The sequence below is a fragment of the Pristis pectinata genome, chromosome 10 (assembly GCF_009764475.1).
Source record: "Pristis pectinata isolate sPriPec2 chromosome 10, sPriPec2.1.pri, whole genome shotgun sequence".
NCBI lineage: Eukaryota > Metazoa > Chordata > Chondrichthyes > Rhinopristiformes > Pristidae > Pristis > Pristis pectinata.
In genome coordinates this window covers 52,362,680-52,387,525 of record NC_067414.1, presented here as the reverse complement: position 1 = coordinate 52,387,525, position 24,846 = coordinate 52,362,680, and the positions used below count along the sequence as shown (strand labels likewise).

General features: G+C 39.3%; 1 protein-coding gene across 2 annotated transcripts in view; it reads right to left on the bottom strand.

The window, feature by feature from the left end:
• Positions 1-23,506, bottom strand: part of cd2ap (CD2-associated protein) — a 144,094-nt gene extending 120,588 nt beyond the window's left edge. For both annotated transcript variants that reach the window (XM_052025172.1, XM_052025173.1), the window contains exon 1: positions 23,221-23,506. In XM_052025172.1, coding sequence (XP_051881132.1) covers positions 23,221-23,224 — 4 coding nt within the window. In that variant the 5' untranslated portion in view covers positions 23,225-23,506. The remainder of the gene's footprint in view (positions 1-23,220) is intronic.
• Positions 23,507-24,846: the final 1,340 nt, after the last annotated feature.

Here is a 24,846-nt window from a genome sequence, read left to right as displayed (position 1 = left end):
AATTGCGGCTACAAGCTACTTAGCATTTGACCTTAACAGCATAGTAGAACTCCTTGTACGAACATGAAGAAAGGCAGATTTTATACATCCCAATGAACTGTCAAGACTGATAAAAGTGTTACTTTCAAACTCTTAAGGCATTCCTAGAGCAAATGTATGGCTGCTGTAGCAAAAACAGAACACACTTGTCAACCTGCTTCCAAAATGTACCATCAAAGCAACACAACTTTGTAATATTTTTTTCTTGCTTGATTTTGGAATGATGAAAAGATCCAAAGTTCAACTCCAGGCCTTTACAACGTGCCCCTTTCAATGGCAATTTCTTTTAAATCTGTATAATTTTACAATTGCAATGAAGATGACTGAAGTCATCAAATTAACACATTTATAATGTGAACTAGTTGTAAGGCAGGCTGTGGTTGGGCTGCTTAATTATTTATCATCCTTAATCATTTAGTAAAATAAACCAAAATGCTGTGCAGAAGAGCATTCAGTATGGAATTTCACTTAGCTCAGGGTGGATGCTTCTCTTTTGGTCACTCCAAATAAATTAATTTACATTATATCACTAAATAATAGCATGACTCAGATCAAGATTTTAATTGGAACCAAGCATTTAATTTTTTTTAAAATGGCTTGATACCCACTGTGGCAAAAAAAAACAATTTTGTCACAGACTGAATTCTCTGGATTAATGTGCAAATTGATAAGAACTGAAATTGTAAAATTGCCCTATATGCATTATAGGCTTATTTTATTCTGTTACCAATTTAAATTGGACTACAGCATATATGCCAGCAGCAGCTTTAACTCAATTAAGTTCAGCTCCAAGAAAAAAAATAAAATGTTGCAGAGATAAGGAATTGAATTTAACAATGTAAACATTGGGATCTGGCTGATCAAAGGAACTAGATCAGACCTTAACCGATGCCAAATTTAAAAAAAAGTAGCATGAGGAAGGTTCCAGCTTCAGGTAACAACAATGTGCAACCATGAACAATTCTTCTGAAGATACCCTAAACGTGAAAGTTTACATCTCACTAGATCCAGAAGTAAAAAGATTATACATAGAAATGAACATTTATTCCATACTAAGAAAGTTCTGAAATGAAAAGTGGACTATAGTTGCTGTAGCTCATTTAAAACTGATCAGATTTCTAGGAGTCAAATATTGAGGTCAAATGCAGTTACTACCATCTCCCCAAAAGGCATTGCTTTGCCCCCAATATGTTGCAGCTTGGGGGAAGGGTGTTCACAGGGTGGTTTTCTGAGAGCAATTCAATCACAAATGTCGATGTTGCCATGAACAAGGTCACCCAGAATACACATTTCTAATGCTTCATATCCCAATTATATTTGCATTGTTGGTTTACTCAATTGCTATTGGAGACAAGTATAAAGGCTATGTTAACAATGGGCTGAATCTGGCTCAACTTATTCCCTGCATGCTCCTCATGCTTTTACTACCCTGGTACAAATCCATGAGCCCAATCGCCCTATATGTCCTGACCCTAGAGTCAAATGGCCAGATGTTGCAAAAAGGCCAGAGCAGATCAGAAAAGAAACTGATGGAGCAACTCAGTGGGTCGAGCAGAGTGTGCGGGTGTGGGTGTGGGAGGAAGAGGAATCACCAACTTTTCAGATCATAACCGTGCATCAGGTCCCAAAACGTGAACAATTCAAATCCCCCCCCCCCACCAGATGCTACTTGACCCCGTGAGTTCCTCCAGCAGTTTTTCCATAGAATTCCTGTGCCCGAAATGAACTGACAACCCTCGGCAGGATGCAAGACTATGGGCAGAAATTCAGCTCCTGATGAAGCTGCCAAGACTTTGTAAAGAGTGTGTTTGAATGTCTGTCATACAGACATATAAAAACTACTCTTGGTTTAAATAAAATTTAATAAATACAAATTGGCCTTGCATTCCTTATGTCCAGTTTGTGAAACCCCATTTAAATGAATGGAGATTGTAATCCTCTGCAAGTTGTGGCTAATGGAGGACCACAGAGGTGGATTACTCAACAAGATGCCAGGGAGTCCTTGTACAAACCAGAGCTCATTGCTGAAAGTTGGCTGTTCCAAAGACTGATTGATAAAGCTTGATAAAATCAAGCAGAACTCCCAAACAAAAAACAGGGGAAAAAAAATGACATTGGACTGGGTAGTAGGAAGTACACTAGAATTTTTGTGCAACACACGTATCAGGCACAGAACTTCATAGGGTGTCAGATTTTTAAAAAACTTAAGTCAGCAATATTCACCAGCCCTTTCATTTAAAATAATTCACATTAGAGGCTGGGGATGCAGGCAAAGTAGTCCATTCGACTGAATTATGCAATGAGACTGCTACCTCAAACACTGCAAACCACCTTTATTACAAGCTAAAATACAAGCATTTATGTGAACTGCCAAGAATCCAACCTGCAGCAGTGCAGAACAGGCACAAGACATCCAGGAGCTTTTTTTGTAAAAATTTCTCCAGTTAAGTCAGTGAGAAAGTGAAAATTATGTTGTATTGCAACTGACTTTTTTTTAAAACAGGCTGCATTGAAATGTTTTACAGTATACTCTCAACCATCTGGCATCCACAAGGAATGGAGGGTGCTGATTCCTTGAATATGCCAGTTACATGAGAATTCCAGATGCATAAATATCAGTTAAGTGTTTCCAGTATGCAACTAACATCTGTTTTATTACTGTAATGAATGAATAAAAACATTAAAAATATCCACCATTAGTGATGTGGATTCCTGAAGATGGATATTCCTCCCTTCACTAACATACTGCTTAGACTTTCATTCTTCAAAGAATTTTTGTGTTGTTCATAGGGATCAGTTCACATTGTGCATGTTTCAGTAAGCTGTTCAAATCAGACCACAATGCCTCAAATCCATATGCAAGAGAGGTTTTTAAGATGAAAGTGAAGTAGTTCAGTCTGCAACTAGGGTCCTATATCTGAACACTGGAAACTGAAGGTTTAAGAGGCGAGATGACTCTGATAAATTGGGTGGCAACATCGACAGTCATGACAGGTGATAGGAAATGGCTAACATTTAAGGAACAGATGCAGGAACTGCATAAACTATACATTCTTTTCTAGCATAAGAACAAGGAAAAGCAACCCAATCATTGCTAACAAGAGGAAATTAAGAATAGTATTAGATCCAAAGATGTGTCATATGACATTGCCAGGAAACTAAAAGCCCAAGATTTGCAGCATTTCAGAATTTAGCAAAAAATGGATCAAGAGATTGATTAAAGAGAGCGAAAACTGAATATGGGAGTAAACTTGCAACAGACATAAAACAGACAGTAAAAGCTTCTACCTGTGTGCAAAACGATTAGTGAGGACAAATGTAGATCTCTTACTGTCAGAAATGGGAGATTTATCACGAACAAAGTAATGAAGGACCAATTAAACAAATACTTTGGTTCTATCTCCACAGAGGACACAAATCACTTCCTAGAAATGTTAGGTAAGGAGGAGTCTATTGAGGAAGAATTAAAAGAACATTAGCATTCATTGAAAAAAGGAATTGATAAAATATAATGGAACAGAAAGCCAATAAGTCTCCAAGGCCTGATAACTAGCATCCCAGAGTATTCAAGCTGAAACCATAGAAAGTGTGGTTGCCATCATTATTACCTTTCAAAATTATATGGATTATGGAATAATGCCTGTAATCCCATCATTTTAAAAGGGAGAGAAAATAGTAAACTACAGATCACTCAGCCTAACATCAATTGCACTGAAAATCCTGGAATCTATTATAAAGGATGTGATAACAGGACACTTAGAAAATTTCAATAGGATTAGGCCAAGTCATTGCAGATTTATGAAAGGGAAATCATGTTTCACCAATGTACTTGAGGCTTTTTTTTTTAAGGATACAACTGGTAGAATAGATAAGAAAGAATCACCAGATGTAGTTTTCCCATGGGTGATCAGAAAGCCTCTGATAAAGACCCACTTAAGTGGTTGGTGTACAAAATTAAAGCACTTAAGATTGGGAAATATACTAGTACGGATTAAAAATTGCTTGGCAGATAGGGAATCAGAGCAAAACAATAAATGAGATCTTCTCAGTGGCAGGTGAGGACTAGTGGGGTACTACAGGGATCAGTTCTCATGTCTCAGGTATTTACAATATAGATCAATGATTTGGACAAGGGATCCAAATAATATTTCAAAGTTTGCCAATGATACAAAACAGGGTGGGACTGGGAATTGTGAAGGATGATATAAAACAGGATTCAAGGCAATGTATCTAAGTGAGTGAGCAAACACACTGTAGAAAAACTAAAAGATAGATTATTGGAAAATGAAAAATTCATAATAGAAAGGGATCTGGGTATCCTTGTGAACCAGTCACTGAAATACCACGTGCTGCAAGCATAGATCGAGTGGACAGTCAGACTTTTTCACAAGGCGAAAATGGCTAACAGGAGGGGGCATAATTTTAAGATGACTGAAGGAAGAGACAAGGGGGATGTCAGAGATAAGCGTTTTTTTTACACACAGAGAGTGGTGGGTGCGTGGAACACACTGCCAGCAGAGGTTGTGGGGGCAGATACATTAGGGACATTTAAGAGACTCTTAGATAGATACATGAATGATAAAGAAATGGAGGGCTGTGTGGGAGGGAAGGATTAGATAGATATTATAGCAGGATAAAATGTTGGCATGACATCGTGGGCTGAAGGGCCTGTACTGTACTGTAATGTTCTATGTTCTATGTAAGCAGTTAAGGCAAATGCTACACTGGCCTTCATTGCAAGGGAATTTGACTACTTGAGAAAATATTTCTTACCACAATTATACTAGACCATATAGAACAGTGGTGTAGTTTTAGCCTAAAGATACATTTGCCATCGAGGGAACGTAACAACGATTCACCAGATTTATAACGTTGCAGAATTGTGTTAGGAGGAGAGATTGGATCAAATAGTGTTTTTTCCATTAGTGTCAGAAGAATGACGGATCTCAATGAAATTTACAAAATTCTTACCAGACGCGACAGGCTGGATACAGGGAGGATGTTTTCTTTGGCTTGGGGGTGGAGAGGGCAGGTCTAGAACAAGGGGTCTCAGTGTCAGGATATGGAGCAAGACATTCAAAACTGAGGTGCAATTTCTTCACCCAGAGGGTGATGAACTTGTGGAATTCCCCATCACAGACAACAGTGGAGGCCAAGTCACTAAATGTATTTAAGGAGGAGATACATTTCTAGACAAAGGGCATGGGGAGAAAGCTGGAATATTCCATTGGAAAGAGAATCACCCATGACCATGTTGAATGGTGAAACAAGCATGCAGGACTGTGGGGCCTGCTCCTGCTGTTTTTCCTGTCTCTGTATTTCTCTAACATGTGCAGTTCTGCTGTAGACTCATTCCACAAATATAGCATTACACTAAATGATCAGGTCAGAGGTTACACAATTGGTTTATTATCAAACCGGTATTGATCATTTCACAAATCATTTTTTCAGCTTTTAAAACATTACAGTAACTTGAACAAAAGTTGCTGCGATACTATACTACAGCTAAAAATAAGACAGTACAAGAGCCAAATATAAAATATGGTTATGAATCCCAAGGAGCAAAAATATAATTACATATTCAATGCCATTTTAGTGTCAGGTTCTTGTGTCCCATGGGGATTTAAATTAAATTTATTGGCAAGCATAACAACGTCTCTGCAGCAAAGAACACAATTGAATATACCAAAACAAAAGCAAAAGACTGTACTGCAGACACTGCAAATAAATTAAAACAAGATCCTGGAAACACTCAGCAGGTCAGACAATAACGTGGTGACAGCTAGATTTTAAGGCTGATCTTTCATGATTCAGTTGAACAACTGAAATGCTGAATCCCTCCATGGATGCTGCTTGACACAATATTTCAAGTATCCTATTTTTGTCCCCTGAAATAATATATTGTGAAGATGAATATTTAAGCTAAACTTTCCACTATTTTTTCCTCTTTCACCCCTTATGACACACCATGACAATGAGTCAGCATTGCAAGCAGATGGTTATTTATTTTGGTGAAACATTATTTGTACTGGAATAAGATGCACTAAGAACAAAAGAAAAATCCACCTAACAATTCCCAGCTCAATCACAACACCACGTCAGAAACATTGAAATGACCTCAGTAAATTGGCCAGGGTAATTGCAGGTTTCAAAATACTGGGAGCACCTCTGCACCATCCACACCAAACGCAAATAAAATGAATGAGACAGATAAAAGCAATTTCACGCAATCACATGTCATTCTCCTAATCTTTCAGTGATTACACCCAAGATTTCAAACCAAGCATGATATATCTAAATAGTCTGCACTTGGAAAAAAAATAGAATGGAATGTCTGAAAAACCATAAGAATCAGGAGCAGAATTAAGCCATTCCGCCCATCGAGTCTGCTCTGCCATTCAACCATGGATGATTTCTTTTCAACCCCATTCTCCCAGCTTCTCCCCATAACCCTTAACCTCCTTACCAATCAAGAACCTATCGATCTCTGCCTTAAACACACCCGATGACTTGGCCTGCACAGCCCTGTAGCAACAAATTCCACAGATTCACCATCCTCTGGCTTAAGAAATTCCTCTTCAGCTCAGCTTTAAAGAGACATCCCTTGGTTCCGAGGATGTGCCCTAGGAGTCTCCTACTAATGGAAACACCCTCTCCATGCCCACTCTATCGAGGCCATTCGGTATGTGAAAACACTAGGACAAAACAATCTTGAATATCAATCTACTGTCACAACAAACAGTGCTGAGATGGTGGGGAACAGCAACCATAAGCTACAGTGAACGAGAGCCAAAAGACCCATGAATTGAACAAGCATGTAGGAGAAGGCCATTTACAGCCACAAAAAGTCATTCTATGTTTAAGGCTCATCATTCATCTCAATTTCCAATTTCTGCCCAATCCTCATTTCCTTTGATTTCACCAGTAACCAAAAATCTCTGTCTGCCTTTAAAATGCTCAATGATTGAACATTTATAATAGATTGGGGTTGAAAATTATGAAGATTCTAAATCACAATCTAGATATTAGGAAGAAATATCTCCCCCATCTCAATCCTAAACAGCTAGCCCTTCACCACAAGACTTAGACTGAGTAACATTTAAAGCCTCTCAGCAGGCAGCTGGTCTATTCTTCTCAGAATCTTATTTTAATGAGACCACCTCTCACCATCTAACTCCACTGAGTTTGATTGGAATCAACCTCTCCTCATGAGAGGTGCGAGCAGGGCCCTGTCTGCACTTAATGGTTAAAACTCTGACTGAAAATTAAAAGACAAAAATAACAGTGTTTCTTCATTCTTTGGGGTCTGAGCATTGTTGGCAAGGTCAGCATTTATTCCAGATCCCTAATTGCCATCTAGGTATTGGTGGTCATGCAGTCCTTGTAATAAAGGTACTCCCACAATGCTTTTGGGTAGCTGCAGAATTCAGACCCTGAAACGATGAATGAACAGCAATACATTTCCAAGTCAGGACTAAGCACAATGTGGAAGGAGCATGCTGGTGATGGTGTTCCCATGCATCCAGGTTGACGTGCAACAGCGAGGGTTATTCTGCACCGTGAAGTCACAGATTGTGGTAATGTACACATTTCCTGCCTCTGATGATAATGGCCCACAAAACTTAATGGATGACTAGTTTTCAGCTGGCATATTTGTTCTGAGATTCTCTCACAGATCACAACTGCACTGCCATAAAACAAAGGGGTTGGGGGAGGTGGGATTTAGATGTTGCAAATATGTCGTTTCAAGTAGATTGACATGGATGAGATTGTGGAATGTTATCCTTAATGTCAGTTCAATCAGTACCAGCCACAGACCCAAGGTAACAAACATCTTTCAGCACTTGGTCAATTGTGCTACCAAAACACTCTTGGTAACAGATACTCAAATTCCCCTGTCCCAAACCCACCGCACAAAGACTATTCTGTGTCCTATGCAACTTTCAATGCTTCTGGCAAATACTCTTCAACATGGAAGAATACCAATTCATGAGCTAGGGAAGGGTGGTAGGTGGTAATCAGAAGGTTTTTTCCCTGTGTTTGACCTAGTGCCATATGACTTAATGGGGTCTGGCGTCAAAGTGCATGATTCCTGGGACTACTCCCTCCTGCAAGTGTTGCCCATTTGATGGGTCTGTTCTCCTAGTAGGAGAACACATGGAAAAGTTTGGTACATTGTCTGTAAGGCACAATTCCTTGAGTATGACTATATTAGCCCATTGCTCAACTTATCTGTGACATGGCTCTCCCACTTTACACACTAGCTCCCAGATGTCTGAGGGGATGACTTTACAAGGTCAACTGGAGGTGGGTGTGACTTCGTAATGTCATAATTCAGTGCCTAGGTCAATGCCAAGTGGTCAAGCGGATTTTATACTTTTCCAACATTAACACTGCAGTTATGGTACAACTGAGTGGCTTGCTAGAGCATTTCAGGAGGAGAGTTAAGAGTCAAAAATAAAAACAATGCTGGAAAAATTTAGGTCAGGCAGTGCCTGTGTCAGGACACCTTCATCAGAACATTATGATACAACCACATTGCTGCAGGTCTGGAGTCACATATTAGTCAAACCAGGTTGGGTTGTCACAAAACCTGCCTGAAGGATATTAGTGAATCAAACAGGTTTTTAATTAAAATCTGCTGGTATTGTTGTCATCTTTACAAAGTCTACCTTTTTTTAAAAAAGAAATAGGTTCAGATCAACAAAAGAATTCAAATTCCACAATTGCAATGGTTGGATTTTAACTTGCATCTCTGGATTGTTAATCCACGTTATTAGTCCAGAAACTTACTCAAACGGTCCACCACTGTGTCTCCAAGTGTCACAAAAACAGGTCATGTTGTCATTAATTCAGACATTACTATGCCTAAATAGACTGAGTTCTCTCTGTTATTAGACAAGTACTTCATTGGCTATAATTGTGTTGTCCAAGATATGAAATGCAGTGCATAAAATAGACATCCTTTTGAAATAACTTGCATACTAAAGTAGGTGCTTTAAGTATGGTGGAATCATTAACTGGCAATGAGCCAATGTTGTCAAGGACTGTGGTTGAAAGAGAAATTCAAGAAAGAAAAATACAAGGCAGTCATCACTTGGGCCGCACAAGCAAACCTACATTTTTGGACATGGAAAATAACTTAAGCGGAAACTATCCATTACAATTTTTTTCCGTTATCATAGGGGTGAAGATACATGCTACACAGATTGAAAACAGTATTTGATTTATTTTCCAAACAAGGTTTTGAGAGTAAACATTTGACCAAAACTCTTCTGGTATCATCAGTCTTAGGGCTACATTAGATTTTATAAATTGTATTGCACTGGACCCAGCACACTGACCCAATTTACCTCTCATGGGATGTTCAGTCATACATGCCTTTGAGAGCAGTGCAGCACTAACATCCTGTGGGTCCCATCGTTGCAACCCGACCACATTGTGAAATAGTCCACCAAAAACAGGTATTGGGGATGAAGGCCATCCCCACAGATCACCCTGATGGTTTCCTGACAACCTATATTGTCAAAACTGTGGCTGGTATAAAGCTGAAATGTCCGATGTGAAGTATATTTAGCTTGGGACATGACAGAACTAACAGTGGATTTGATAACAATCCAGCAACAGAAATGCATTGCCATCTGACCTCTTAGTGCATTACTTCTGCAGGCATGGACACCTTGAATCCACTCGCGTGCATACTACAGCTAACCAACAATTCTTTACAGAACCACCAGCTTTTTAAAATCAGCAGAATCCAGTCCACTATCACTGGATAATCCTGTAAGCAGAGCCCAAAATTACTTGTATCAAGAACAGAGAGATCAGGAACAGTTATAAAGCCGCAGATGGCTACTGAAAAAGATGAGACAATTTAAAAATAAGAAACATTACAATGCTGGACCAAGAGACTAAGTCAACAAGCACCAGATTTAGTGCTAGCTAGATTCTGTGTAGCAGTTGCTTACGGGCTATGCATGCTGGTCAGGAGAATAATGAAATAACTGGGACTAGAAGTAACAAAGGCACAAATGAATTTACCACAGCAGACAATTGTAGACTGGAAGGCAAATGTGGGGCAAGATAGGAAATTTTATGCAGTTGGACAGAGACCATCTTAGTAATGTAGCAAATAGTCTCGTCAGGGTCAAAAAGGACACCAAAGGACAGTCAAAAATGAACTTTTATAACTGTAGTGATGGAACAGCCTGTGGTAGGACACTATGAACAGATTTTTTTGTCTCCCCAAAGTTTAGTTGGAGGAAATATCTGCACATCAAATATCAGGGAATTACCATGACAAATCAGAGGAAGGGAAGGGCTGTGCACACAGCTAGAATTCAGTGTAAATTTGAACAATTATATTGTGATGGTGTGATCAAGCAGTTGCATGTAGAAGTGGTAGGAGAGGATAATGGGCAAATCGTGGGCAAATCCAAAGTAAACACAGAAAAGATACAAATGATTCAAGACAACTTATTGATTTACTCTGCTTAACCAATTCTAGAGATACTCCACCCACCTCTAGCCCCGAATCCAATATCATTCTCCAATTCACACACATCTCCCTTCATAGCTGCCCAAGGTCATATTAACCAACAAAAACAGCAAAAGCAACTCAAAAGATATGGTCAAAATTAAGCCAATAGATTACTGGGCTTTCCTCACAAGAGAAAGAATACACAAGTTGACACGTAATGGGCAATTTATACAAGTCCTTAAGTAGTCCACAATAGCTTTAAATGCACTATTTAAAGCTCCAATCTACAAGAACAGTGCCGATGCAGGGCTGCTACACAAATTATTGTTACCTAACGTACACCAAAAAGTTCGAAGGGTTTGGTCTCAGGACGAAACAGACTGTATCTGGTGGCTGAAGAGTCTAGTCTGGGGATTCAAGAGATTTAGAACAAGCAGCATGTGTGGAAAGAGTAACCAGTTAACATTTCAGGTCAAAGACCTGAGCAGAATTGTTCACTGGTTTCTTTTTCTGCAAATGCTACTTTGACTGGCCAACTGCTTCCAACCAGCCACTGGTTTAACCATTTGTTTTTCTTTCAGATTCCTGCATATGCAGTTTTATATGTTCTCCACTATGAGAGATTTAGAGTGGACTTGGAGAAGTGCTTTATATAGAGACGTGAGAAGTTGTGGAATTCATTCAAAAGTTAGTTACTACTGCAAAGAAAATGCACTGCAACAAGCGAGTACTTGAAGGAATGAGAGTTAACAATATAGAGAAATAATATGGACATGTGACATTCAAACTATTCCTTGCATCGAGAGCAAGGGAATGCAAACTGAAAGCCCTCTCCACATTAACGTTTCCAAGTTGTGCAGATAATCAATGTTCAACCAAAAAGTCATCATTCTGCCAAAAATCATTTTACTTTGCATTACAGAAGAAACTTTTAGGGAAGTATTTTAATATGCCAAAATTTGCCTTTATTCTGCTCCACTCTTTGAAGTCCTTTTTTTTACTGGTTTCTTAGAAATATAAACAACCTTAAATAAGATTCATTTCTTACATTATGTGAAACTAGAACTTAAAAAAATACAAAGATATTACCTTTGGTGTAACTTAAAGATAGCTAAAGTTTAAGGTTATGACAAGTGGCTAGAAAAGAACAGGGAAAGTAATCAGAAATTTGAGTGCTGCTTATGAGCTTTAGTAATCTAAATTTCTTAATAAAATCAAGGCGGCAAAGAGGTTTATAAAGGGCAAACTGAAATGCGAAGTTGTACAATGACCAAGATTAATTTCATATTAAATGAACCAAGGCCATGGGTCAGAAAAATATACAAGTAATTATAAGCAGCTTCAAGACAATGGATAATAATTTCATTTCTGCTCTAGGGATGCAAGTAGATTTCTGATAAGACATCCGCCATGTATCAGACATTATCCTGCATTAGCATGACTAATTTTACATAGATCTACACAACAGGTTTTTAAAATCGACCAACATCATTTGTTTTATAATCTGATAAAGGTTATGAATTTGTGTCAAAATAAGAGGTGTTAACTCCATACCCAACAGAATAAGGAGAGTCCACCACAACATATTTCACACGTGGTCCTTTGTGCAAGCACAGATTCTCTCATTATGAGCTGAATTTGCATCCAGCCCCACAAAGCAAAGGACCAGTGGCTAACCACATGCAAGTGTTTCAATCAACTTGAACAGTGCAATTGTTTGTGCTGTCGAGTGTAAACTCCTTACTGCAGTCATTGAAGTTTTCACTGCACTAAAAATCTTTCACCATTGTAGTAGCTACATATAACTATACATAAATTTCTTCTGCAGTTCCATATTGTGTTTGCATAAAATTCACTTACTCCCTTCACCAAGATTCACAATTCACTTTCAATAGTGAGAATTTACAGTTAAATAAAACCAAAAATTAATCATCTGACATGTACAATAAAAGGAAATAAACAAACTCATCTTCTCCCTTCCTCAGAACTAGCATGAATTACAAACAAAATTTCTAAACCCACTGTCATTATTGAAATGCAAAGTGCTAACTGGCACATTCCAAGTTTCAAACATAGAAACTGGTCAGTTTCACTCAGAGGACAGAGACAGATAGTCCACTGGTTTACCATGCAAAGAAATAAGAGTATAAATACATAATACATCCCAAAAGCAAGTTAAAGCATGGCAAGGAAAGAAATGAATGGAAGTTCTCATATCAGTCACTATGGTCACAGTTCACTCATAAGCAAAGCAAAAGGATGAATGCCAGACAAAAAGGGACAGCAGACGCTGAAATCTAGAACAAAAAAAACACAGAATGCTGGACGAACTCAGCAGCAAAGGAGGGAAAAGAAAGGTGTACGCCGACACTTCAGTTGAGACCGTGAATCAGGACTGAAGGGGAAAAGAAGATTGCCAGTACAGAGCAGTACAAGGGAGGGCTATGACACAGGCTGGGAGACAATAGGTGGAACTAAATAGGGGTGGGGGCAGTGGGAAGGAAGGATAGGAGGGAGGGGATGGGAAAGATGAACTAAGGAATAGACCAAGGTGGATAGATGAATGTGTGTGGGAGGAGAGCACCAGAGAGGTGGGTTAACTGAAATTGGAAAATTCAATGTTCATACCATGGGGTTGTAAGCTACCCAAGCAGAATGAGATGTTGCTCTTCCAACTTGTGTTTGGCCTCCTGTAATAAATGGAGAAGGTATAGGACAGACAGGCCAGTGTGGGAGAGGGAAAGAGAGTTAAAATGACATGCAACTGTGCAACCAAAGACAACTGCAGTTTAAAATCACCCAGAAATTTTATTGAAGCTGCACAGTGTACCAGTTAGGCCATAGTTGCACTGCTGGCTACAGCTATGGATGATGCTGCCATGATCATTAGAAGGCTAAAGTGATTAAGCAGATCATTTGCACTGAGATGCATTCCTCAGAACTAGATAAGTAAAGGCTCATCACCTCAGGAGGAAAAGGAGATACAAAAAAAATGAAATACATCAAACAAAACAATTTCATAAAAGCCAGTCAGCAAACAAGAGAGCACAGGTTCAAGATTGTAAAAGACAAATTTAGAAGAGCAACTTGCACTAGTGCACAAAATGCACTTTCATCTATAGCTGATACACTCAACCTTTACCTCATCTTGCTGGTCTGCTAATATGTATGGTAACAATCTTTGAAGGTCACAGTTAAATTAAATTTTCCCTTCAAGTTGTAGGTAATAACTAATGGCTGTTCCAACTTTAGATTTATCCGTCAATGATGTAGCAACATCTAGGTTCACAAAATTTAAGAAGGACAAGCCAACAAAGAAAAACAAACCACGAAGCATCCTCCATCTCTAAACTCACATCTTACATCAAACTTTACTTATTTCTCCTCATTTCTTTTGGCTTAACTATTTTTGGTTTGATCTCTGAGAAAGTGGGTATATTTTCTCCATTGCAGATACAGCACACATACAAGCTGCATTGATGGCTCATTGAGTCTATCTTTAAATTTATGAAAATTTGTTAAATAAACAATTTTGTATCAACTGTTTCTGGATATTGCTACAAACTCGAATGTCTCAATGATGTAAATTTTAAAAGCTATAGAAAGCTTGTGTAAATAGCTTCGGCTGTTAGAAAATGTCCTTGTAATTCCAACAATTCCTTCCAAATTTGTATCCTTCGTGCACTCCCTTGGCGTAAAGAAACAAAATACATTTGTTGAATATCCCCTTCTGTCTGCAACCCTAACAGTTAGTTACGCATAGCACTCCGCTTAGATCTTCATTGCATGCTCACAAATCTGTCTTTGCCTTACTGCACCAGTATAAATCAAGAAACAACCAATCTTCTGAGACTTTGGACATTTGTTCTTTGTTTCTGGATACCAGAGTCCACAGTCTTTGTTCTTTTTATTCATGCTTGAGCATTACACATAACAAAGTTGAAACAAAAATAAACAAGTTCCAAGGGGAAAAAAATTGTCCCTAACATAATTGAACAGAATACATTAATCATACAACATTCTTAATTCAGCACCTGGAATAAAGTCCACAAAATTTCACTGGTTACTTGCAAAGTTATTCTGACAGCACCTCCGAAACACATGAACTCCAACAGTAAAATGGTCAGTGGCAGCAAGTATATAGGACCACCACCTTTAGTTTCCCCTCCCAAGTCACACATCATGACTTGGAAATACTTCACCATTCCTTCAACATCAATGGGTCTCTTGCATTGTTGATGTACAATACATTGAGAAAACTTCACCACACTATTTTTCCCTGCAAGTACAAGTTTTTATCTGTCAATGTTCTCCACTTTATGTATCGCTCAAGGTTTTTTCCTTAAATTTCCCAAAACGTCTAATGTTTCTAACTTGTAAAACAATCACATGCAAGTGCATGGCTTTTGAGATAAAAGCCCAGTCTCATTTCACAGTTAGAAGCTGTGGTTTCAAGCTCCAGTCCCGAGTTTCTAACACACTGAGTCATAGAGTTATACAGCACGGAAACTGGACCTTCAACCTAACTCAAACATGCCAACCAAGATGCCTTCCCGAGCATTTGCCTGCACTTAACCAATATTGCTCTAAACTTTTCCAATCCATGAAACTGTCCAAGTATCTTTTAAAATGCCTCCCCTACTCTGCAAAAAAGACTGCAACAATCCATCTTATCTATGCAACAAAATCTGCTGGAAGAAAGTGGGTCAAGCAGCATCTGAGAGAGGAAAGAAACTGTCAACTTTCCTGGTCAAAACCCTGCATCTTATCTATGCCCCTCATGATTTTATAAACCTCTCATATGGTCACCTTGCCTTTCTATATGCAGATAGATCAAGTCTCTCAAAATTCCCTCCAGTAACTTTCCCCACCACTGATGTTTGGATCACTGGCCTATAGTTCCCTGGCTTGTCCTTGCACCCCATCTTAAATAAAGGCACATTAGCCAGTACCTCACCCATGTTTAAGGAAGATACAAAAATCTCTGCCAGGATCCCAGCAATTTCTTCCCTAGCTTCACACAATGTCTGAGGATACACGTGGTCAGGCCCTGATGACGCGTGGTCACACCAATACCTCCCCTTTCATAATATCAAGATGTTTCAGGATATCACCTTTCTATTTCCTAAAGTCCATAGGTTCCATGACCTTCACAGTAAATACCTACGAGACATTCATTTAAGACCTCACTCATCTCCCATATTTCAACACATAGATGACCACACTGATGCTTAAGACGACCTATTCTCTCCAGTTATCTTTCTATCTCTTGATATAGATATAGACTCTCTTACAATTCTCCTTTATCTTACCTGCCTAGGATAGGATATCTCAGGTCTCTTTTTTGCCCCCCGATTTCCTTCACGTGTACTCCTGCATCCCTTACACTCCAAGGGATTCGCTTGATCGCAGCTGCCTACACCTGACATATGCCTCCTTTTTCCTGACCACAGCCTCAGTGTACCTCATCAGCCAGGATTCCACAGTCCTGCCCACCTTGACCTTCATTCTAACAGGAAGATGTTGGCCCTGAACTCTCCTTATCTCACTTAAAAGCCTCCCGCTTGCCAAGGTCAGTTTTGCACTGCAGGAAGAGCTCCTCCAGGTGCAGAACCAAGGCCTCATTTGGCCTCTCAGGCAAGTGTAAAGGATTCCTTGGCACTATCAAAAGAAAGCAGGAAAGTTCCCCCTTCCTTGGTTTTGAACTGTGCATATTAATTTCCAACAATAACAACACTCACTCTGATTTTTAAGTATTTACATGGCTGATAAGGATTTTCTGACAGTGATACTGTTGCAATTGGAATTGCTGGACCAGCTCCATTGCACTTTCTACTGTCTTGGTATCACAAAATGTAATTAAGTTTGACTAATTACAATCTTACAACAGACCCAGATCCAAGGACACAGGATAGAGGGAAAATGACTGTTTAATTCATAGATCAGACATGATTTTGCTGAGAAGTTAAAAAATAATCAAGGATAAATTGCCTGCTTCTTTGTACCAGAGTCACCAGTTTTTCACAAACATGCTCCACTTCACTGATGCAGTATTTTATTAGCCATTAAGCACTTAATGTCCAGAAGTCATGAAACTATCCCTGTAAATCCAGGTTCTTTCTATCTAAAATGCTAGTTATCTCCAACTGAATTAAAAAAAAATTACCATCAAGGTTAACCTCAACTATATCTTCAGAGTCCCAGAGTAGAACCTAAAGCCATCGCTTCCCTAATCAGGCAATCTGCTACCTCCAAACTGAGGCCAGCGTTTTTTTTTCCCTCCCGCGAAAAGATGGTGCACAACTTAAATTATTCAATTCCTCATACAAACTGCTGGTCAATTATGAACCCAGTGGATTCTGATGTCTGGTGGTTTCATGTATTCTGGTTCAAGGAGACAAGAGGAAACAAACCTCTTCAGCTATCCAACCTCCTCTTGCCAGTGAACAAGCTGGCCAATAGTTTAACAATGACTTGGTCTTATGTTGCAGAGCAGCCATTTGAAATACCACAAAATCAAATCCAGGTCATCATGCTGGGAAGCAAACGACATTCCCACAGCAAGAGTCCACAACCGAGTGCATGATGACATTCCTTAAGTTAACTCTCATGATAAAACTCAGTTCTAAAAAAAATGCAACTGAAACTTTTTGAAAAACTGCAAACAAAGAAAATGTACATTTCCAGTGAGCAACAAAACCAAAGCAGCTGAAAATCTCCCTAGAATTTATTTGGTTCTCGTTCTGCCTCATTTCACTGGAAGATAAAAAAGCCTGGATGGACTCTTGTAACAGGCTGCATCTCTTCAACCAAAGCACAATCACACAGAAGAGCTGGTTCAGTAATTGACAACTCTGGGGCTCACACAAAATACCTACAGCTAAAAGCAAAATTCATTGGCACCTGCTTTCAACATTGTAAATTCAACCCACCTGCAGAGGAAACAGCTGCAACTTACGCAGTACAGGAAAACACCAATATCAAAAGACAAATTTAAACCACCTAATCTCTTGACGAGTTCTCTGTTGTGACTACCAAGAAAATTGATGTTTCAAATCTTTGCTCAGGATGGTAGAAAATCCTAATCTTTGCACTGGGAACCAACATGCACATTGTTGATTCTATGAGAAATGATGAAGCGAGAGTGAGCATTACCATACCCATTCCCATCTCAAATGTATCCAAAAGACTGGGGTTAAGAAACCAACTTCTTATGATAGCCATGACATCCAACATTGCAGTTAACTGATCAACTGTGCACATTTAAACCAAATGCCTGGTCACAGCTTTCCTTTATTCCATCAAAGCAGACCATCATTAAGGTATTCTGTAAAATAATGGAACTCTGGATTACATCTCTCACCACTTTCATGTTTTACGAGGTTCAGTTCGATGTTGAGCTTCTTCATTAAAATGATCTCAAACTACTAGACCAATGTACCTCTAAGAATTAACATTTTATCAACAGGAAGAGTGTCTAAACTTAACCATGATCAAGTATTTTAAAGCCATGTGAAAATCCACTTAATTCAAAGGGAACCCAGATCAACTATACTGGAAAAGAAATTGCTGTCAAATACTCTTTCCTATCATAAGCAAGGAATGTGCTAAACAACTTACTTGCTCTTTTAAATGTTGTATCTAATGTCTTTAAGTTCCAATTACATTTATATAATTTCAAGATTTTATTTTAACATATTCACGAATGAAGTAACAGCACAAAGCCAAGCCTTTATGGAACTCAAAAGTCAGTTCAAAAATCAAGATACAAGAATCAGAGCTGCTGTGCTTTACAGCTTAAACTGCAATAATTGTAGGGTTACAAATGCGAAATAAACGCTCCATCTTAGCAAGCATTAGGAATCCTTCAGACAAGAGGATAAACAAAGGACCCTGTACCTCTGATGGAGGCAATGCATTCCATGCAAGGGGTGCGGGTTTATCACCAGTCTCCTAGCCAATTTTCTTTCCTCAATTAGCATCAAAGATAAATTTTGTGTGGGGGGAGAGAATTTCTTAAATGCAAAATGGCAGCCACATTATATCACTGAGTACGCTTCAATATCCTTCTTGGCTGTAAAGCTCTGGGAAGTCCCACCATAAGCAATGAATAGCACTGCAAGTCTACCTCTTTAGACATTTTATTTTCAGTCTGTTCTTGAACAGAAACCTGAATTTTAGAAACAACAAGTTTAGGTTACTGTTCAAAACCTTCAAACTCAATTCTTCAAAAGCATGCTCCCAGCTCTATTAAACTAAGATTTGAATGCCAATAAGGAACACGGAGAGTAAGGAGGTCAGCAAACAACAGGGGCACAGGTAGTGGAACTCCAAAGCCAAGGCATTTGACAGCAGGTATTATGGAGAATCTATAAACTAAGCAGAATAGCTCATTTGTGTGTTGAAATTTAGACAGCCAATGAACACAAGGGAAAATAAGTCATCTGCAAGTGAGGTATTTGTTTTAAAAGAATGGAGACACAAGAGACGGCAGATGCTGGAATCTGGAGTAAAAAAACAAACTGCTGGGGGAACTCAATGGGTCAGGCAGCATCTGTGCAGGCAGAGGGTTGGGTGGCATCTCAGGTTGAGATCCTCCAAGAGGACTCTAATTTATGCCAAGGATCACCAAGGACTAGAGATAAGTAGGACAAAACACTCTGCAATGTCATGCACACAAAAATAAATTGTGTAGATTAGACAAAGCAGAGGAACCAAATCAGAGAAAGCCATAGGTTGCCAGAAAGAGAAGGAAGCATTGGTGCAGATTATGAAAGAAAGAAAGAAAGAAACAGAAACAGGAAAACCATTCAGCCTGTCACGCCGGCTTTGCTTTTGAGATTATGGCTGACCTTTTACCTCAGTACTACTAAACTGCCCTTATACTATGTCCATCGATTCCCTTAGCATCCAAAGTTCTATGGATCTCAATCTCACATATACTGCATTATTAAACCTCCACAAGCCTCTTGGGTTGAGGATGATAATGTTTCACTATCCTCCAGGTGAAGAAACACCCCCATCCTGAACAGTCAACCCTTTATTTTGAGACTTACTCCCAGTTCAAGGCACCCCTGCCAGGAGATACATCAGCCCTGCATCTATCCTGTCAACTTTGTGTTTTGATGAGGTTACCTCTCATTCTTCTAAACTTGAAAGAGCATAGGCCCAGTCTGCTAACCTTCTCCTTCAAGGACAAACCCCACCCAGCCTCAGAATCAATCTGGTGAATCATCAAAACGCTAAGTATATCCATTCTGGGGAAGGGAGACCAGACCTGTCCACAATATTCCAGGTGCAGTCTCAAAAGAGCCCCATACAACAGCCAACATGCGCAAGCAGACAAAGCAAAAGCAGCTCTCAATTGTGCAAGACACAAGACAACTAAAACTTGCCAAACCAGCACTTTGAAGTCTGTATAAAGGAAATATAGTATCAATATGCAGCAGGTCAGAGGGGAACAACAGAGCAGGCATAGGCAGGCAAAGCAATGCGAAGGCAAGTATGAACATTTCTTGAGTACAATAGGCTTCATGATATAGTTTAAAAAAATCTGGTTTACACATCACAGACTAAATCAAGAGAAAAGATAGAGCCAAAGGGGTGGGAAGAAATTTAATTTCCATTGTTGAATCAAAGAAATTTAATCCATTTCAAGTCTATTTGAATCAAGTCAAGAAAATCTAAACCTTAGTGAACTGTTTTGGTTTGATGATTGAGAAACAGATCAATGTCATAAGATTTATTTCAACAAAATTCACCACAGGTTTTAGTCACTGAATGTAAAAGGATTACTAATTGAGAGAGCAAAGCAGATATGCAAAAACAAACACGCATCAGCAAGAATAATAGTACTAATTAAGTATGATGCACAGTCAGATCACAATAGTTGGAAAGATTTGTGAAGAATGAAGTTCATAATCAAATTTTAAACTCCAAACAATCAAAAATCAAAGCAATTTAAATTTCATTAGGGTAACATTTACATTTGATTTCATAGGTGTGAAAGTTACAAAATTAAATTTGTCTGCTAACTCCTGCAAAAAGTGATATATGGCCACATAAATCAGTTTTTCACATCAGTGAAGAAATAAACAGTCTTGGACACTGGGAACTAATGATCTTACATCCAACAGACAATAGGACCTTGAATTAATGTCTCATCTGAAAGACATCACTTACTACAGTGTGGCACTCACTGTTTTACAGTGAAGAATCTATCAACTATTATTGCACACACAAATCTCTGGAGCAAAGCTTGAAGCCTAATGAATCTGAAGCACATGTGCTCTGTCCAATCTGATAGTACAAGTCAAAGAACTATACTAGAAGAATTCAGAGAAAATACAAGTCTTCATAATCCTGAGAATTAAAATCTATGTTACTGTTTTTTTTCCTATCATTTAATCAAAGCCAGTACCACTTCATTTGGGGTCTTACTTTTCAGTATCAAACAAAAACTTTAGAATTCCATATTTCCACATATAACCATTTATTGTACAGTACACTTACACACTGGCCCCTCAATTAGAGACAGAAAATATATGAAATGGTGTAATTTGACAACTACTGTGCTAACATGTCAAAAGAGACGATGAAGACACAATCAGATTTGTCTTCACTGAATGGTTTGTTCACACTTCAAAGAAAAAAAATCATGCTTCTAAATTAAAGAAATATATGCAAGACATCTTTCAACCATGTATCCCTTAATTTTGTATTGCTTTCTATCAAAGTTGCGAATACTGAGGGAATTGCTACACAAATGGAAACAACTTGCACATCAAATTGAACTACCCACTTTTTTTGGGTGCCAGAGCAATTTGAAGTATTTAATCTTCGTAAGATTTGTCAGGGTCAAACAGAAGTACAATACCCCAGCAAGAATGGGAAGAGGAAAGAAAAAAAGCATCTCTTGCAAAATGTTCTCACATCATAAACACTCCCACCCAAAATGCAATCTATTAGATAAGACACCATTTTATGGTACACTGAAGACGCACATCAATCCATCTACAATATGTCTGTGAAGCAGAGAGGACTATCAGTACTCTGAAAATCTGTACTATCAGTCAGCTCTGAAGTGCATTAGTTTTTGTCTCTTAATATTCATTAATACTCTCAAATGGAAGGACTGCCAATCGATCTGATCACGTAAACAAACAACTGATGACTACAATGTAACAGCAAACATCATTCAACAATTAAACCCATGAACAGAACATCAAATCGAAACAACCATTGCATAACTAGATTTCCATCACACCACTCAAGTTAGTTTGGGTTGTAGAGTGCACTTTTTTTTTAAACTCAGTTTTGTTCCAGCTTTCTGGAGAGAAACTCCAGCTGTTGAGCTACTAAACATTGGAAGTTATATGCCTGGAACTCTAATCCTTCAAATACTTTATTAGTGATTATCACGAATACATCTTTCTTCCACCAATCACACTTGTCCTTAAGCTACTATTCTTTCAAATTCCAATTTTGTGGCCTTAAATCTTCTCAATTAACTGTTCATCAGTTCACTTCTATTCTGCCATCCTTACACCCAGTCCTATTCCAGCAGCTACATAAAAACCCTCCATCCACCAGTGCTTTGACCTTCCCAGTCACAACTTTTCTCCTTTCTACTTAGTTTCCATTCTCTGCCCAAAGATGACAGGCTATCATCTATCCTTAACTGATCTTACTATGATATTCCTGAGAAATTGGTGGAACTTGATACTCTCAAAACGTTAAAACATATTTAGATAAGCACTTGAAACAGCCTGACTTTGAGGCTACAGACTGAGTGCTGGAAAATGGGATTAGTGTTAGACAGGTACCTGATGGCTGGCATGAGCATAACGGGTTGGGGGCCTGTTTCCCTACTCTACAACTCTGTGATATTAAAAAGCAGTCAATTAAAATTTTACACATCCAACCACAACCACCCATTCATTTGCTGGGACCTTTACGCTTATTGCAAATTTAGAGTTGTACAGATATCGGCATGCCATTAGAATTAAATGGTTCGACCAGGACAAGGAATTATTTGGCCAGTCTCCTTTTCAATGACTCAACAGTGGCGCTGCCTACAACTACTTAGCGAAGTAGATTATTAACAGGGAAACTCCAATACTATTGCAGCACACAAAAATGAACTGAAGGTCAAACAAAAGTTAGATTCGAGACAGTTAATGAGCAAAGTAAGTAAATTCCACCGGAAATCCTTCCACTTCGCTCCCTGATAAGCCAAACCTTTCCCCTTCCCCCCAGCCTGACTCCACCGCCCCGTTTTCATTTAAACTATTTGTCCAAACGTTGCGGCCGCCTCCTTCAGGAGTTTGGGCGACACCTCCAACGCTGAGGGAGGGAGGGAGGGAGGGAGGGAGGGAGGGAAAGTCCTGGAGCAGAGTTTTTTTTAAAAAAGCTGGAAAAGTAGCAGGAATAGAAGTGGGAGGGCAGAGTTCCATCCCGTTGAATTAGTTATTGGGAGAGCGGCGGGCGAGGTGCATCAGGCAGTGAATAATTCAGCGGCTGGACCGTGGGGTGGGACTGCTGCTGCTCCCATTACCTGGGAAAGCAGGTCAGGCATCACCTTGCGCGAGCACGGCTCGAGCCCACGGCCAGCATTGTCCCGGCGGCAGGCTCGCGCTGCCGGTCCCCGGGAGCTCCCCTCGCGCCCCGGGACCACCTCCTCTCGGGTCCCGTGCCCTCACCCATGGCTGCTGCTGCTGGCGGTGCTCCTCTCCTCTCCTCTCGTTCTCCTTCCTGGCTCGCTATCCGCAGGCGGCGCCGTCCATTCGTTGAGGTGGGAGGGGGAGGTGGGAAAACGTATCCAGCTGCAAACCTGCTACCGCACAGTTCGGAGCGATCAGCGCATGGGATGTAACTGAGGTCCCAGCATCGGCCCTGCGCCGCCCGCGATCCACTCCCCAGAGTCCGAGCTGGGACGAAGGAAGGGAAAGGAACAGAGGTGGCAGGAGGTGGGAGCGATTTTCTCGCTCCTCCCCTTACTTCCGCTGCCCGGCCGCTGACTGGCAATGGAGTGATTGACAGCAGCAGGCACCAGCCACAGGCTGTCGTGTTCCGACCGAAAGGCTTGTTTTGCAAGGGATTTGAGAAGTGGGGGGAAGCCGTGTGAAAAGGAAGGAACCGAAGTTAGTCTCCAGTTGTTTTCCTTGAGACGCAAGTGAAGTCTACTTTGTTTGCGTTTTATTAATCGCGCAAAAACTTGCAAGCTTTCAATGATACTATGATGAACTTTGATCTAAGACATCAACTTTTTAAGTAGGCTAACAATGCCACACACAATATAACAATTTCGGATACGGCTTTTAACACGTCAATATTTTTTAAAGGGCAATATAACTTTGAAAACAAATTACAAAACTTTTCTGTTTGCAAACTACTCCCAAGTAATTTGCATAATTGCAGTGAGCTGCAGCGCTTGGGAGCAATTTAGTGACGCGAAGGGTATAATTGAGACCCAAATTATGCCATCATGCGGTTTTGTTTGCAAATACAGAATAAAGATTTGCGAAACAATTTTCTGTAAACACAGTGGCGCTTTCAAAAACAGCAATGGACTTTTAAACATCGTTCAGAAAGGCGTAATTAAAATAAACTGCAACGTATGAAATCACAGACAATGCTTCCTTTCTTCAATCTTTTTATTAGTTTTCAACTTAATACGGATATTTATACATGTAATACAAAGAGATCAGGATAACAATCATAGCATAGATAATCATAAAGAACAATAAAATATAAAAAAAATCTGTAGATCCAACGATCTCTTAGTAAATTAATATAAAAGAATGGAAAGAAAAAGATTTATTCAGACAATGCTAAAAAGTAATATAATTCACCTTATAAAAACTGTAGTTGCGAATAACTTGAGGGGTTTTATGTATCTTCATAATAAATATGCACAATGAGCTTATTAAAATAACCCAAAATAGGGCCGCCAAAAATTCAACAAGATAATGAGTCGTCTGCAGTTCCAAAACAGTAAAACATGCTGAACTGCATAAAACGAGTGAGTATCAAAGGAAAAAATTGGACACCAAGACAAGAATTAAAATAATTGGAAATAGATGTGAGGGAAAGCTCTTTTACCCATTGGGTTGATATGATTGGAATGCACTGCCTGTAAGTTTGGTGAATATCGATTAATTTGACTTTCTAAAGAGAATTTAATAAGTGGTTAAAGGTAAAAGACTGTGAGGAAAGAGAAGAATTATAGGACATTGGACTTTTCCACATAAGAGCTCAATGATCTGAATTGTCACACAAGAGATTCTGCAGATGCTGGAATCTGGAGCAACGCACAAAATACTAGA